We start from the raw sequence: 15,531 nt of genomic DNA, 5'->3' as shown, positions 1-15,531 counted from the left end.
TAGCAATCGATACTGCAATCTATCTATGGGACCTAGCCGCGTTTACAATCTTTGATGTGAAACGGATCGATTGCATTGGCAACGTCGATTGTAATGGCAGATGTAGTTAAATTCACTGCTGAATATGTTAAATAACTGCAGTGGTGTTGAACTGGAATAATAAAATAGATAGTTGAGGGCGCGTACCGTTTCTGATTTGACGTAGCTGCCTTAACGGCACCCAAAAAGACCACCTATCACTGGCAAGATAGTCAACATATACTACACCGGAACATTGGGGAAATAATGTCGCACTTTCGTATAACTACCTCACATTAATAATTAAAAAAAAATGTCAGATAATTAGCTAACGTTAGCTAATAAAGTAATTCGACGGGTGTCGTACTAGGCATGCGCAAAATGAAACGGCTGCCTGTTAAACATAAAAAATAAATAATTTTAAGACATATCGACAGTGGGCGTCTCACTAGCTAACTATTTCATTAAGTGTGATTAAAAATATATACGGAATCAAATATGACGTGCTAATTGACTCCCAGCTAAAAATAGATCGGTCCAACTGCCTAACGGGATTTAAGCGAAGACGGAAGTTGGTAACAGGGAAGCCTCTCGCTTTGCGCTGAATGAGACCTAGTGGTCTGTTGACTTTCTGCTTCTGCTAGTCTTTTGACCTCAGACAGAACAGAAGGAACCTGTCCTGCAATGTAAACACTGTGTTTAGGATAGGTTTTGTAATTAGCTGGACATTTTAACACTGTGACCTTAACGCACACAAAAGCCTGATATTTGTTGCCAGGTCTGTGTTGACCAGTTCAGGTACAACTCAGCGTAGATATCGAGGCTAACGTTAACGTAACTTTTCAAGGATGCAGGTGCAGAGAGTTGTTCTCAACTCACGACCAGGTAGGAAACTAAGTGTGCTTCTCTTTTTTTTTTCATTGCAGAAGATGACCTATTTTCTCGTGTCCTGTGTTGCTACATTACTGCACCCGTGTGGCTAACGTGTACTCAAACTACTTATTTACACGCAGGTAAAAGCGGGGCGCCAGTTCCTGAAAATTTCTATCTAGAGGACATAACTTTAACACCTGACTTGAAAGATGGGGAGGTCCTTGTTCGGACGCTTCACCTCTCAGTCGACCCTTACATGGTATTGATACAGTGAGAATGGACATATATTTTAAGTTATAGTATCTGCTTATGCATATTAAGATTCCAGACTGTCTGGTATAAATAAATGTTACAAAAGGTTCCAGTTCATAATATGCATTAAAGTTTTAGTTAAGTGAAGAGACAAGGACTCAAGCTACTTCTTATCACTGCAATTAGGCAACCAAAGTTATATCATACAGTCATCTAGTCCACTTCTGTTATCCATAGAAAGGTTACGGCAGTCAATGTCAAAGTCTCAAGCATAAAACTGCAGGCACTTATCTTTGTCTTTGCTTGGCAGCGATGCAGAATGAATGAAGACACCGGTGCTGATTACTTGACTCCATGGCAGCTGTCTGAGTGCGTGGATGGTGGAGGTGTCGGCGTGGTTGAGTCCAGCCGCTGCAGCACTTGCACTGAGGGAGATGTGGTCACTTCTTTCAACTGGCCTTGGCAGACCTATGCTGTTATGAAAGGAAGCGTCTTACAGAAGGTGTGGTATGTTGCTGTTTAAAATGCATGCATGGACTAAAAGTGCCCTGCATGTGACAATGAAGCCTGCTGCAAATAGTTAATCAGTTAATATCAGCAGTTGTGATGTTACCTTCTGTCTATTGCAGGTTGATCCACAGTTGGTTGATGGGCGCTTGTCCTACTTTTTGGGTGCAATTGGCGTAACGGGCCTCACTGCACTGTTGGGTGTAAGGGAGAAGGGTAATGTGACCAAAGGGGCCAATCAGACCATGGTGGTGAGTGGCGCGGCTGGGGCCTGTGGCTCCATAGCTGGACAGGTAAAATACAGCAAATTTCAGATTGGCTTCCAAAAAGGCTTTGATGGGTATACAGCTGTAGATATCTGAGACATTCAAAATGCACATAAACAGCATTCATCATTAAAATTGTAGGGTTTCTACACGTTTACTCTTTCATATACTGAGTTTTCATTTGTCTTGTAATTTATGAAAATGCAAGTAGATAATTGGAGTGAGTTGAAATATTTCTGATTTTTAATGGGTTTAAATTTAAGAAAGATAAGGCAAGATGTTTGGTGGGAACTATAATTGTTATTTTTTCAGAGACCACTCTCAGGGTAGCAGATCTAATCTAGCGTACCACAGACGCTAACATAAACACAGATTAGATTACAAAGAAAAGGAAGTGAAATAATGATTGTATCATTTCACCCTGCTTTTATTTTTCCAGATTGGCAGGCTGGATGGTTGTGTGAGAGTCGTTGGGATTTGTGGTTCTAATGACAAGTGCAGAGCTTTAGTGGAAGACTTGGGCTTTTCTGCAGCCATCAACTACCGCCAAGAGGACGTCCCTTCAAGGCTCAAGGAGTGCTGCCCTGATGGGATAGATGTTTACTTTGACAATGTGGGAGGTACCATCAGTGATACTGTAATTGCACAGGTACTGCTTGAGTTGTTTCTATGTGTGCAGAGCATATTGTAGTGGATGTTTTACTTTCATTTGTTGTTTATTTGGCTGATCTTCAACAGTGAGTGTTTAGTGTCTTATATATCACACATTGACCTTGAACCCTCTCCTTCTCTCCAGATGAACAACGGCGGCCATGTGATCCTGTGTGGGCAGATCTCACAGTACAACAAGGATGTGCCGTATCCTCCACCCCTGAGCCAGGAGATACAGGAAACCCTGCGAAGTAAGAACATCAGCCGGGAGCGATTTATGGTGCTCAACTACATGAACAAAGCAGATGCCGCTCTCTGTGAGCTCAGCCAGTGGGTTAAATCAGGCCAAATCAAGGTGAGGAGGAAATGGTGATGATGTGTGTTTGACTGTGTGGTCTTCCTTGTTCGTTTGCAAAATGCATGCCTCTTCCCCATCTGTCTCTTTGCATCATTTAGTTGTAATTTTGCTTCCACTCTGCAGGTGCTCGAAACTGTGGTGAATGGCATTGAAAATATGGGAGGTATGTGGGTTTTAATTCTAGCATATATATTTTTTTTTATTGTATGACATTTTTTGTCAACTTGGCAGGAGTTGAATCATTCTTTCCTATTCTTGCAGATGCATTTTGCTCTATGATGAAAGGGGGAAACATTGGCAAGCAAATTATAAAGATATCAGATTGAAGAAAATCACTGTAGCTGCCAGCAGACTGCTCTCACCAGATGCCTTGGGGAAATTAACCTACAGTTGTCTTTCTATCACTGCCATTAACACAAACTTAATGAAGTAAAATTTTGCAGATTAGCTGATGCCAGTTGATTACAATTATGAACCATAAATGAAATGTCACACAATGTTCTTTGAAATTGTGTTCAGTGCAAGTAATTTTAATCATCCATATATTGTACTGCATATTTCTTTAGCATCACTGTCTAGATGCTACTAATAGCAGCAAAAGGCTGGCAAGCTAGCAATAACACAAGTTAGCTAACTAACACCACACAAGACACCATGCTTCTATCTTTATAAAATTACTGTCATCTTCAAGTACATGTCTCTTGTCTTCATGGGCCACAATGGAAATAAGCCTTTGGACTTTATTGTGTCATCCTTGCCATAATGTAAATGTGATTTAATTTATCTCACAGTGTTAAACTAAATTAAAGATTTTTGCTTGCTAGCTAAAGTGCTTTAGCTACAAAGACTACAAGAATGACACTAGTCTTTAAGGAAATTAGCCATTTGGACTTAATTGTGTTATCCTTGACGTTGTGTATATGTGATTTCTCATAATGTTAAACTAAAGATTTTTAAGTTGCATGAGCTAGCTAATTCACAGCAGTATGCCACATATAGATAAAAAATATTGCATGCACTGGCTGGTTTAGTTCTAAGAAGAGCTATAGCTAGCTGGGACTGAGGCTGGTGCTTAGTGCGTTTATTTTCCACCAGTGTTTTCAGTTAAGATACATACCACACCAAGCTCATTATATAAGCGTGAGGAATGTGTGGCAAAGTGGGGAGTAGACAAATTATTAAATGCGTACCAAGACCAAACAAATAGGAAAAGTAAGGACTTGAAAATTAAAATGAGCTAGAAACAAGAGTGTAGCTGATTGGAGGTAAAGGAAAAATATAAAGCTTTATATTTCTTTTTACACTCCTTTAATTATTTAAATGGAAGCTTTATTTATTGACATAATTATATTTTTGATTCATCTGATCTTTTTTTTTTTTTTACTGTCTTGTCACAGTCAGGCTCCATATTCTTGTTCACTCCCGTATCAAATTATGTGACAATGACATGAAGACAATCACAAAGTATATGATTTACTGTAATGAAGATTTTTATTCCACAGCACTATAAACCATTAATAAAATAAAATTGTGATTGGCTCTAATTTCAGTTGTCACGAGAAAAATATGTGGCAGGTGTAAAATCATCTTCTATTCATTCATATACACTTCAGTGTTCGAAGATAGGAGGGGATGCAGAATAAGTCATGTGAACACCAGTACATGACTTACAGTATATTCCTTGGTGATGGTGGTGGAGTCGATGTCTGTCTCAGTCAAATTAGTGTACAGTACAGAACAATCGAAACTAGGTGTTGGTGCTTTTCTGCAAAAAAAACAAAACAACGAAAAACGGTACCATGCATAATTTGGAGGTGGAAGTGAAATGCAGCAGTCATCTCTAATTACCCTCTTAATCCATTCAATACTGCCTCCTTGTGGACACATTACATACTGAGCATCATTAGAAAAAAACTCTAATAACAAAAACTCCAACAATTTTAAATGTCTTTTATGCTGGAATTATACACTTGGTAATGCTCCTGCACAAAACATTTATATGCAGACAGTATAAAAGAAAGTTATTAGAACCATTACCAGCAAGAGTGCACGTAATTTAATTTTCTGTGTAGCAGCTGTTCTAATATTAAACTGGGTGTCTTATCACAGCGCTGAGCAATTATTCTGCACTCACGCAGGGTATGGTTTGAAAAAAAAGAAGAAAGGATCTAACTCTGTTGGAACATTGCTGCTATTAAAAGACTTGATAAATGTGGTCTTCACCCTATTTATGTCTCTTTTTTTTCGTATTTCTTGTGGATTCCAGCACCTGCTACTAACAAGACTAGAAAGGATTGAATACGAGTGCAACAGACACAGTTAACTGCTCTCACACCTTAACAAAAAAATGAATTCACATTCTGAGCAATACAGACAAACAAGTTTTCACACACGAAGCTGCCACATTAACTTCCAAAATTAACCACTACTGACCATGAGGGAGCTGAAGAACACCCATTTCCAGTGCAGATATATAACATGAAAGGGAGGAATCACTCAATACAATCAGAATGAATAAATAAAAAGAGCATAGTCCTGGTTCATCTCATTTCACCACATCTATAAACACATTCATTTAGCTTTTTTAGCCACCACACATCTCGATTGTTTGACATGGTTGTAGTTCACTGAGCTACTATGGAGTATAAAAATATTGTCCTGAAATACTACTGGGACCAGCCTGTTGTTCAAGTGCTCACATTCCTGAGAAACAAACAGCTGCTTCCTGTATTCACGTTTGAAGGAGCACGAAGAGTCAGGCCGGCTTGTTTTTGTGTTTTGGTGAAAACTGGCATTTAAGTTTTTGATATGACTATTCAATGCAAATATTGAGAAGTTTTTAGTGGCAGTTGTGTGCAACGGGATTAATTTTATTTAAAAACACTTTCAATCATTAACTACTTGTAGACAGCTCAACTACAGTATGCAACTGATTTGTAATGTCCTTCCTTTGATTTCCTGTAATTATGTGTAGAATAAACTTGTAAATATGATCGTCTAGGTTGAATTACCTGTGTCATCTTCATTAAGGTTACTGTAACTACCACGCTCTGTCAGCCGTGGGAAGTTTGGAAAAGCTCAGTATACAAAATGATGCGTACACCTGTCTTATCCGTATGATTTTTGTGTCGTAAGGTAAAGAAGAGCATCAGTTTGGCACGTCCAGCCTTCATTAGTGAATGAAAATGGTTTTCAGAGGGAAGAATAAAAGGTGAAATCTTTCTTATTCATCCTTTGGCAGTGGTGAAGTGGCATTCGGCCAAGGCAACACTTCCAAAAAGTGCTCAAGTAAATGAGTCAGCTTAAACCACAGAAGAATACAGCTCTTATACAGTATACTGTCAACTGCAGCACACATTGGACCAGTCCTCAAATAGGCTATTTAACCCTTAATGTATCCAAGGTGTTTTTGTTTTGTTTTTTACACTGTACACATTGCTATGAATATGGCCAGAAATGTGCTCACTGGTGCTTTACAATAACATGCATATTAAGTAAACAATACTATCTAGAAACAGGATAGTGAGTGATGTACTGTGAAGTGGCTTTGGAAGGAGGAGAGAAAGAAAGGAGGAGGGTGACGGCTGCTGTGTGGGGGAAAATTGAGGCTTTCAGGGTGGATAGAGACAGCAAAATATATCTGTGAGTCAGGTGCAAGGGAAATCGTGGTGGTACAGTGCAATTACTGTCAAGAGGGAGAGACGCTCTTGCTGAGAGGGGCGGGGCCTGTCCAGGCACGGTAGACCAATAGCAGACTGAGCCCTAACGCCCATGTGCGAACAGGAGAAAGAAAAAAGGCCACAAGGCCGTAGGTTTCCAGGAGAAAGTAGCAGGAGTGGGCCTGCCAGATGAGCAGCAGCAGCATGAACAGGTGAACCACCAGAGTCCGCCAGAGGCAGCCCGGCCGCAGGAAGTGGGATCGGAAGGTGTTGCCACGGCAACGATGGTGGAGGCTCCAGCACAGATAAGAGGTGAGGGGCATGTTGAAGAACAGCAGCTGGCAGAGAGGAAATTAGTCAAGTTAAATATGATTAGACCTTAAAATAAGATGAAGCCTTGATAATCGCTGTGGGTTGTTCCACAAGAAAATACTAATACAGCAAGGGGACAACAGAATATGAGTGTATAGGCAAAAGGGTTACAGAAGGCGTTAAAGTACAAATTTATGAATGGAAGTATAAGGCAGTGGTCTGCAACCTGTTTGGCTTGTGATCCCTTAAAATGAAGACATATTTACCTGTGACAGGTTACAGTATACATGGCTTGTGAGACACTCAAACAAATGGTGATTTTTCCTTGTCAGATTGTTTAATTTGAAGGATTTTTACAAGTTGAAGAATTAAAAGTATTCAGTATTTTGCGAGGGAACATAAGCAAAAAAACTGACAAATATACAGAATTTTTTGTAACAAATGTTTTCTTTCCTTTCCTTAATTATCTTGAGATCCCCTTACTTTATTTTATTAGAACCCTACATTGGGAAACACTGATTTAAGGTATAGATGTCATGCAGATGCAAAAATGCATTTGTGGGTCAGTGGAACATATTAAGCTGAAAAATGTAATGAAAAATATGAAACCTGCAATAAGTTAGCAGAAACAAGCTGTGAACACAACACTGACATATTACTTATTATAAGTATTTCTGATTCTGATTTTTAGGGCTTTCATGATGAACAGCTTCCTGCTGTGGCCGAAAAACGCTGAGAATGGTGAGAGTGAACCAAAACAGTAAAGTTGTGGGCCGGAAAACCAAAACAATGAGCTGAAAGTCGCTATACAGGTCCCTAGAGCTGAGGGTAACTGAGTCGGGTAATAATTATCCGTGGGTTCATCACAACGAGCAACTCCTTTCACATACAAGTAGTCATGTGACCTTTTGCTAATAAAAACCCCCCATTGATTTTAGCTGCTTTAAGCAAGTGAAAAGTATAAAAACACATATGTTAAGTTACAGCCTATATATGCAAATATACACACACAAAGCATATCTGCAGAAGAAGATCTTGCTCATGTGCAGACATTACTGAAATGTGTTAAATAAAATTAATTTTCTTACCTGAACGACTCCAACAACATAAGTGAGACTGCCCTCCAGGAAGTGTCCATCGATGAACACCCCGAATGCGAAGCAGGCACCACTATGGCCATCTATCAGCTCTCCTATGAACCACGGACCTGAAGGAGGAGAGGCAGAATGTGACAACCACAAAGAACTATATTACGTAGTAGATTTGAGTCTTTAATTCACAGATATTGTGTAGATTTGCAATTAAAATGCTATTTTGAAAGTAGAGGCATGTTCAGCCTGCAGCACAAGACAAAGAGGGAATAAGACAAAGCAGTTGACCCACCTAAAGCTGTACACAGGTTAAACAGCAGCAGAGAGTAGTAGAAGGTGTCCATTGTACTGACAAGATGGAGCGACATACACGCTTGAGAGGTCAATCCTGTAGGTGATAGACAAAACAAAAATGTATGTATAAATGTATAAAAAAAGAACAATTATTTTAAATTATTTGTTATGCCTATATGGCGATGCAAATCTTTATTAACATGATAAACTGACATGTAGTCTGCATAGGCTTATTGTGAACCTTGCTTCTGTCCACAGTCAGACTTTCACATCAGTTAATTGCACTTCAGTTGCCTGTAATCAAAATTAAATTATGATGATTTATTTATTTGAAGGGCAGTCAGTGACAGCTCACCTCTCCCAGAAGGAACACGCAGGAACCTGAAGGCCAGCAGCACACAGATATTCAGCAGCATCATAAATATGAAGGCTACTCGGGCCAGGATGTAGTGGTCTGTGAGGAGGATGAAGGACTGCACGAAGCCAAAGCTGGGAGTCAGGTCGTCCTCCAGAGTAAAGTGCTGCTCCCGCACTGACGACCGGCCTGCCGAGTCCTGACTCACACACAAACAAACAGAAAGATAAGGAAGGAGCAAATTTTTAAGAAAGAGCACATTAAAATCTGCATAATAGTAGAATTGCCAATAATTCATAGTAAGCAGTGTATCTAAGCCATAGTGCCCAGACAGCAGATTGAGATCAACTGAAAAATAATAACAACTCAAGAAGACGTTTCACTTTAAGTGGAAGATAAATGAATGCTGTACAGACCTCCACTTTAACTCTGATGGTGTGCAGTCCAGTGAGGTAGAGAGACGGATCCCACAGCAGAACATAGAGAGGACCTCCAGCAGAGTGGCCTTTCCCCAGAGGTTCCCCATCTACGCTCACGTGCACTGCTGTGATTGGAGCCTCTGAGAAGGCCAAGATCCTATTGAGAACCAGGAAAATTAATGTTTTAGTACTGAACATTAGATAAAGGCGGTGTTATTGTGCTTACTTTTTGCCCAGTGAAAAACACTTATGATGAACCTCTGCCAAGGCTGCAAACATTTGTTACTTACTACAAACTTTTAAATGTTAAAACATTTTTAATCTGCATCCAGACTTGCATCATGACACATGAAATGAAAGACAATTACAGGGTATTTATGCTTGTTATCTTTATTTAAATAAGTGGACTAATTCATGAGAAACATCCACAATGTTAAGACATGCCTTGTCTTCTAATGTTAAAAAGTCCTTTAAGAGATTCCTGGATCCAGATCTGACTAACTTACTTGTTCCGTGGGCTGTGACCTAACTTTCGACCAAATGCCATTAAAAACTGTTACTAGATTTCGCAATATACTGCTGGTAGCAATCAAACACACAACAAAACCAAAAACATTACCTCCTAGGCAGAGGTAACTACAGTTTATTTAACACTGATGTAATACACGATTACATATCAGGGGCAGGTGCTCTGTAAAAATGTGTGTGCAGGACATCAGAGAAAACCACGTGCTGTGGAGGCACGTATAGTAGAGCCAGTTAAGGGTTCATGGTTCAACAAACAGAAGAGTCAACACACACAGAACACACACCTGATGTGTGTCGATCGCTGTATTCGACCCAGTGGCTCCACTCCAGGATGCAGGTACTGGGCGTCCTTGGGGTTGGTGATGAGCACTGCAGGCCACTGCTCAAACTTCAGGTCAGAGAAACTCAGCAGGTCATGGTCAAAGGCCAGAACCCTGTACCTGGACACAGATGTGAGACAGGGTTTCTGGAGGGCTCACCAACTTAAATTTAAGACTTTTCTAGACCTTTTTAATATCACATAGAATGCAATTTAATACCTGTTTCACAATCATACCGGCCACAGTATGAAAATACAAAGGAAAACCAGGGACAATACGGCCTAGAATTCTTTATTTTTATGACACATTTTTTTAGTACTCTCCAACAGTATACAATAATAATTCCTAATGATATAAATAATTAGATGAACGCAACCTGGATCCAGAGAAACGGCATCATTAAAAAGGATTAATTAATTTACGTTAATTTAAGTTTTTGCTAAAATTGACACTTGCCCGTTATGAGTCGATGAGCTTCCTAGCTACTGTAGCTAAGAGTATTAACAGTGCTTGCAGCAGCTCTGATGGTTCTGACTGAAACTCCACAAATAAGGAATGAACAGCCTTCTATAATCCACTGTCGAAACAATCCCAGTTTAGTTTATAGCTGTAGAGGCAAGAGAAAATATTTTAAAAAGGTCTTAAATTAAATTTATAATAAAGACCTTTTAATATATTCCAAGGCCCTTTTTTGACTTTTCAAGACCAACAGATACTCTGTAAGATGACTGAACAGCTGTGTATATTTATATGGGAGATAAAAACCAAGTAATAACAAGAAGAGTAAAAAAACTGAAATGTTTTGTGATCCTGTTTTTTTCCATACCTGCGGTTGTCCATCCAGTCGCCCAGCTCCAGCTCCAGGGCTCCTTGGGGATGTCGGCTGTGGAGGACGGGCATCAGGCCGCCCAGTGTGTGCAGGTGGCCGCACAGATACGCAACTGCAGATCTAAACACGAGAAGTCCAGATGTGAAAATTGTAATAACATTGTCATATTTTGAATATTCCTGAAAATGCAAAATAAAAAGAGATCTCCCATCATGTCACATGTAACCATCATGACCATCACTTGGATTTTAATATATTTAACAGGATGAAATTAAAACCTGCTGCCAGTCAAATGCTGCTAACCTTTGGCTTTAGCATTCTAAGATTGTGTGAAGTCTAGCTTGCGGGTCAAAAGAGCAGGCTATTGAATGTTTGCCCAATGACTTGATGTATGTATGTACACACCTAGTTAAAAAAAAAAAAAAAAAAAACTGGTTTCGCTTCTAACATCGAGTATTTTCTTGCCTCATTATGTCCCGAACTCCTGGAGAAGGGGAGACGATAGTGGAGGTGGTGTAGTGGCCAAACCAGATCGACTGGTTGCTTTTCAGACTCTCAGCTCTGAACGTGTCCAGCAAGTCCATTTGAGTCTGTCATATATTGAGAAAAAAAACATTATAATAACTACATGTTCCATAGCATTCATTATCTACAGTGTATATGTGCTTTATTAATTCATTTGGTTTGTTTGTCATGTTTTCATTCCAGGAAATTCACATTTACAGCACTTACCATTTAAAGTATGAGGATACTGGACATTTGTGCTGTAACTGACAGTTATATGTGTTAGTACAACCTTCTCTTTGCTATTTCTTAAATAAATACCATTTTTCTTTTCTGTTTACTATTCAATGGCCACATTTCCTCATAGAGGAATACAGCCTTAAATCATTTAAGGCTCCTCTAATCTTTAACAAATCCAAAATAAATAAAATAACCAATTTTCTGGAGTTCGTCACAAATTCAGCAAATGTTTTTTATTTTATTTGAAAAGGACAATGTACATTAATCAACATTCAAGCAAATGTAAATGCACCCGAATTAGCTGAAAGGCTAGTTTTCATCGGTAGTCCCTGTACCTGATGTTGTTAGGCATCCTAGAATAACAAAACTAATATTATACAATAGTTAAAAACATACTACATTGTGTTAAAAGGCATATCTGTTCCGTCAAGAGAAGGTGCTAGACAGCTGTACCTGGTTGAGAATACCAAAGAAATTGTACGGCCTCTTGGGTCCTGGAGTCAGAGTGGCATCCGCACAGACAAAGGAGTAGTTGCCGAAGGGAGTTTTGTGAACGTAGTGAAACGAACCAACTTTCTGATTAGCTGAGTATTTCCTAGAGAAAATTGAAAAAAGTCAACGTGAGCAGCAATATACTGTGGTCTGGGATGGAGCCAGCAGCTCCAATAATTTGATGCATTTTAAAAGAAATAAATTAGGCTTGCATAGGAGACAGACTTTGTCTGTCAGCCAGATGACCACATTTAGAATATTAGGGAGATAAAAGATCAGTCAGCATTAACAGAAACAGCATTGTCACATTAAACATAATTTCTGTCAAAGTCAGTCTGTTCATGTAGATTCTGCTTCTATTTTGGTCCGCAGGAAGCTCAGACAGCTTGGATTATTGTCAGTAAATAGGTCTGCAACTACTCATGTTTCAGAGGCATTGAAGTTACTATGTGATCGATCGACTTCACACTCCGCTTCCTGCATAAAGACATACAGGAGTACACTCTGACTGGATTTAAATCAGGCATTTACAGTAGTATTTACCATTTCATACTCACCCGTAATAATTGTTGATGCTGTCCAATGACATAATGTTGAAGGCATCTGTCAGAAGAAATGAAATAATGGTGAGAGTTATCAGAATATAAAGTATAAAAGAGGTAATTGACAAGACAACCTTAAGCTTTACTGCTAAAGGGCCAGAATGTCTAATGATGAAATTCCCCATGGAGCGACACATGTTTAATCCAGGAATCAGATTTCCTCATGTTACAGCAAGATATCGAACAAAATCGGTTGCTAGAACCCACTAACAGAAAAACTGACACACATCAACAAATGTGATCAATAACAGCAGAATAGCTGTCAGAGAAACTCAAGATCCTACACCTAGCTTTCTTTTTTTTTGACAGTTACAAAGAAAGGATATCTTGTTTCACATTTAATATCTTGCGATCCAATAACGGCTGGGAAAGCAGCATTGAAGAGGAGGGGTAGATGACTTCCTGTGTGATGCTAAAATGCACCACACTTAATGGATTCTTGAGAAAATCTTAAATTGTACACTCCCTACTCTAGGATGTTTCAATTGGACCAGTAAGTTTAAAGAGACCATTAAGATAACAAAGTGCTGCAGTTAATCACCATGATTTCCACGGATGTCTATCCACCTAGTACGCTCCATCACACGTGACCTCTTCAGGATGTTGTGGTAGGCCTGCCACTCCACCTCATGCTGGAGGGATCCCACTTTACTCTCTGTTTTAGCATCTGTCAGATCCCCTGTGGAGTGGAAGAAGATACAGCTGAGAAACAACATCTGGGAAGCAGCATTTTCTTTTTTTTTTTTTGGACTGCATTAACATGAGGGCCACACCCAGTCAGCCTCATTACAATACAAATACTTTCCAAGTGTGGATTACTGTACCTGTTGCAAGCACTAGAGCTGGCTTGATCACTTCAATTGTGTCAGTGCAGAACTTTTCAAAATCTGGAATCCGTCTTGGGTCATGAAATCGGCTAATGTGAATGTCGGACACCTTAAACAGAATCGGGGATAAAAATAAACGATTAAAAATGGTCTTAGATGTGGCTTTTTAACACGGCGGTATGAGAGCTGTTATACACAAAAGGTGCAAAGTCTGACTACAACTTACTGTTTTGCTGAACCACCTTTTTACCTGACAATGACACACTTCTGTGGTCAGTGACCCCTTTCTGTCAATCATTCAAAGAGAGTTCAGTGGGTGAACTACCATTGCTAGCTTCCTATAACAACACTGCAAAGCCAAAAGTAGATATTCTATTCATTTTAAATGTACGGCTATAAAATTAAAAATGTAATTGTGATAAATGGCTTGCAAGACCTAACACAGCTAGCCAGCAAGACGGAAGCCCACCTGTATAAACCAGAATATATTGTTCAACTCGCCGCCGGGAAAAGGTGGAGAACTCCACTTAGATTCATCTCCATCACCGAGGGTCGGGTGCTGAACGCTCCGTTTAGGGTGCCAAGCCGTGTCGTAGCTGTCCAGCACCCAGGAGGTGATGCACGCCAGGGCCAGTCCGAGGATAACCAGTACACCGAACAGCTTCAGCATCCTCCTGTAGTGGCGAGAGAGGGGGCTAGCTGCCGCCGTCTGTCCCGGACAGAAAAAAGCTAGCTACTGGTGGAAATAGCTAAGGGCACGAATCACACTAACATTAACTATGCTACAGATATACTGAACCATGTAGCTACATGGCTATGATCTCAGTCTCAGACCGTTTCTGTCGCTGCCATTGCGGCCACAGGAGATGCATTGAGGTGCGGGGTTCATTCACGGCTCCGTTCAGCTGCCTTCAGAGGCGGAGGAGGTAGCTCAGTAGGTTAGCTAGCAGCTAGCTTATCTACCAGCTAGCTACCAACACCGGTTGGATCGGGAAACGTCACCATCAGATGAAAGGAGAGTGTGTGAAGAAAGAGCTCCCACTCCGACATTGTTTTCCGGGTAACGCAATCCAACGCAATCCTCCTGCTATCGCGAGGAGTTTCGGGAATTACATGGGGCGTGTTGGGTTTCTTAGTAATTTCTGCTTGAGAAGGATTAGATTTTTTTAAATTCATTTTTATATTATTACAAAATATATTTATAATAATATATTATGTTATTTTGTTAATGTATTGATATTGCAATCAAATTAAATAAAGGATAGATAGATTTATTTTTATAACACCTATCAACAAGTGAATTCAAAGTAAAAGACATTAAGACAAGAAACACAAGGCAATATGAAAAGATATATATACACAAGATTTAAAACCAGTAAAATAAAATGAAGGATAAAATTAACATTGAATTACACAGATTAAACAGATGTTTAAATATGTGGTGCATGGAAATAATATATCAGAATATATAATATTATGTAGTGGATATACTCTGCACATTGATAGTGCCGCAGTAATACACTATACAAAGGTAATATTGTGTAATACAGGTGCTGGATTGAGTTTGCATAGATTAAAATAGAATCAACTGTACATGAAATACAGTATATATGTGATGTTATGTGATGACAAACATTTAACTACATAAACATGTTTGTAGAGATACAAGTTGACTAAAAAGATATGGCTTGATAATGTATGTATGTATAATAATGTATGCTGATTAATATTAATATTCCCAATTTTATTGCTTTACATGTTGTGTGCTTCTGTATTGCATGTTTTAATACCTGACATTGTACCATAACGATGTCCAGGGATATTTATATTAACATTAATATTTTTTTAATTATTGATCTACATGCTTATATACTATTTCAATTCTATATTCTTTTTTAGGGTAACTATATAACATCTGTCTAGGGACTACAGATGAAAAATTTCCTATTGCAGCAATGTGGGCCACATTTTCTTAGCTTTGTGGTTTTGAGCATATTTCAGCCAACTAACATAATAACCATTTTAGCTCGAGGATATGGAGTAAACCAATGCCTTGTTTGATGTTTAATTATTTATAAATGCCAATGTATTGGTGCTAATGGAAAGTGGTGAGATTGGGTATGTGTTACTACTT

General features: G+C 39.2%; 2 protein-coding genes across 5 annotated transcripts; one reads left to right on the top strand and one right to left on the bottom strand.

Moving 5' to 3' along the window:
- Positions 1-634: 634 nt before the first annotated feature.
- ptgr2 (prostaglandin reductase 2) lies at positions 635-5,140 on the top strand. 3 transcript variants are annotated; one of them, XM_044167196.1, is made up of 8 exons: positions 635-903; positions 1,032-1,150; positions 1,454-1,645; positions 1,773-1,943; positions 2,356-2,565; positions 2,713-2,922; positions 3,049-3,088; positions 3,187-5,140. In XM_044167196.1, exons 1-8 carry the CDS (start codon positions 867-869, stop codon positions 3,249-3,251), a joined length of 1,044 nt encoding a protein of 347 aa, XP_044023131.1. In that variant the 5' UTR covers positions 635-866; the 3' UTR covers positions 3,252-5,140. The 3 variants fall into 3 exon arrangements, with proteins under 3 accessions (XP_044023131.1, XP_044023132.1, XP_044023134.1); XM_044167197.1 differs by lacking the exon at positions 1,032-1,150; XM_044167199.1 differs by lacking the exons at positions 635-903; positions 1,032-1,150 and adding an exon at positions 945-1,031.
- Positions 4,395-14,480, bottom strand: tmem62 (transmembrane protein 62). Of its 2 annotated transcripts, none has more exons than XM_044167194.1 (14): positions 14,232-14,480; positions 13,867-14,071; positions 13,395-13,506; positions 13,112-13,249; positions 12,526-12,571; positions 11,930-12,071; positions 11,198-11,322; positions 10,730-10,852; positions 9,868-10,023; positions 9,053-9,212; positions 8,637-8,835; positions 8,280-8,375; positions 7,985-8,103; positions 4,395-6,922 (listed from the first exon to the last, which is right to left on the bottom strand). In XM_044167194.1, the coding sequence occupies exons 1-14, from the start codon at positions 14,267-14,269 to the stop codon at positions 6,614-6,616; spliced, it is 1,968 nt and encodes a 655-aa protein (XP_044023129.1). In that variant the 5' UTR covers positions 14,270-14,480; the 3' UTR covers positions 4,395-6,613. The 2 variants fall into 2 exon arrangements, with proteins under 2 accessions (XP_044023129.1, XP_044023130.1); XM_044167195.1 differs by lacking the exon at positions 14,232-14,480 and adding an exon at positions 13,624-13,684 and having other exon boundaries at positions 13,867-13,987.
- Positions 14,481-15,531: the final 1,051 nt, after the last annotated feature.

The sequence above is a fragment of the Siniperca chuatsi genome, linkage group LG15 (genome assembly GCF_020085105.1).
Source record: "Siniperca chuatsi isolate FFG_IHB_CAS linkage group LG15, ASM2008510v1, whole genome shotgun sequence".
In the NCBI taxonomy this organism is placed as follows: domain Eukaryota; kingdom Metazoa; phylum Chordata; class Actinopteri; order Centrarchiformes; family Sinipercidae; genus Siniperca; species Siniperca chuatsi.
Note: the sequence above shows the minus strand (reverse complement) of the source record. Positions and strands in the feature narration are given on the sequence as shown.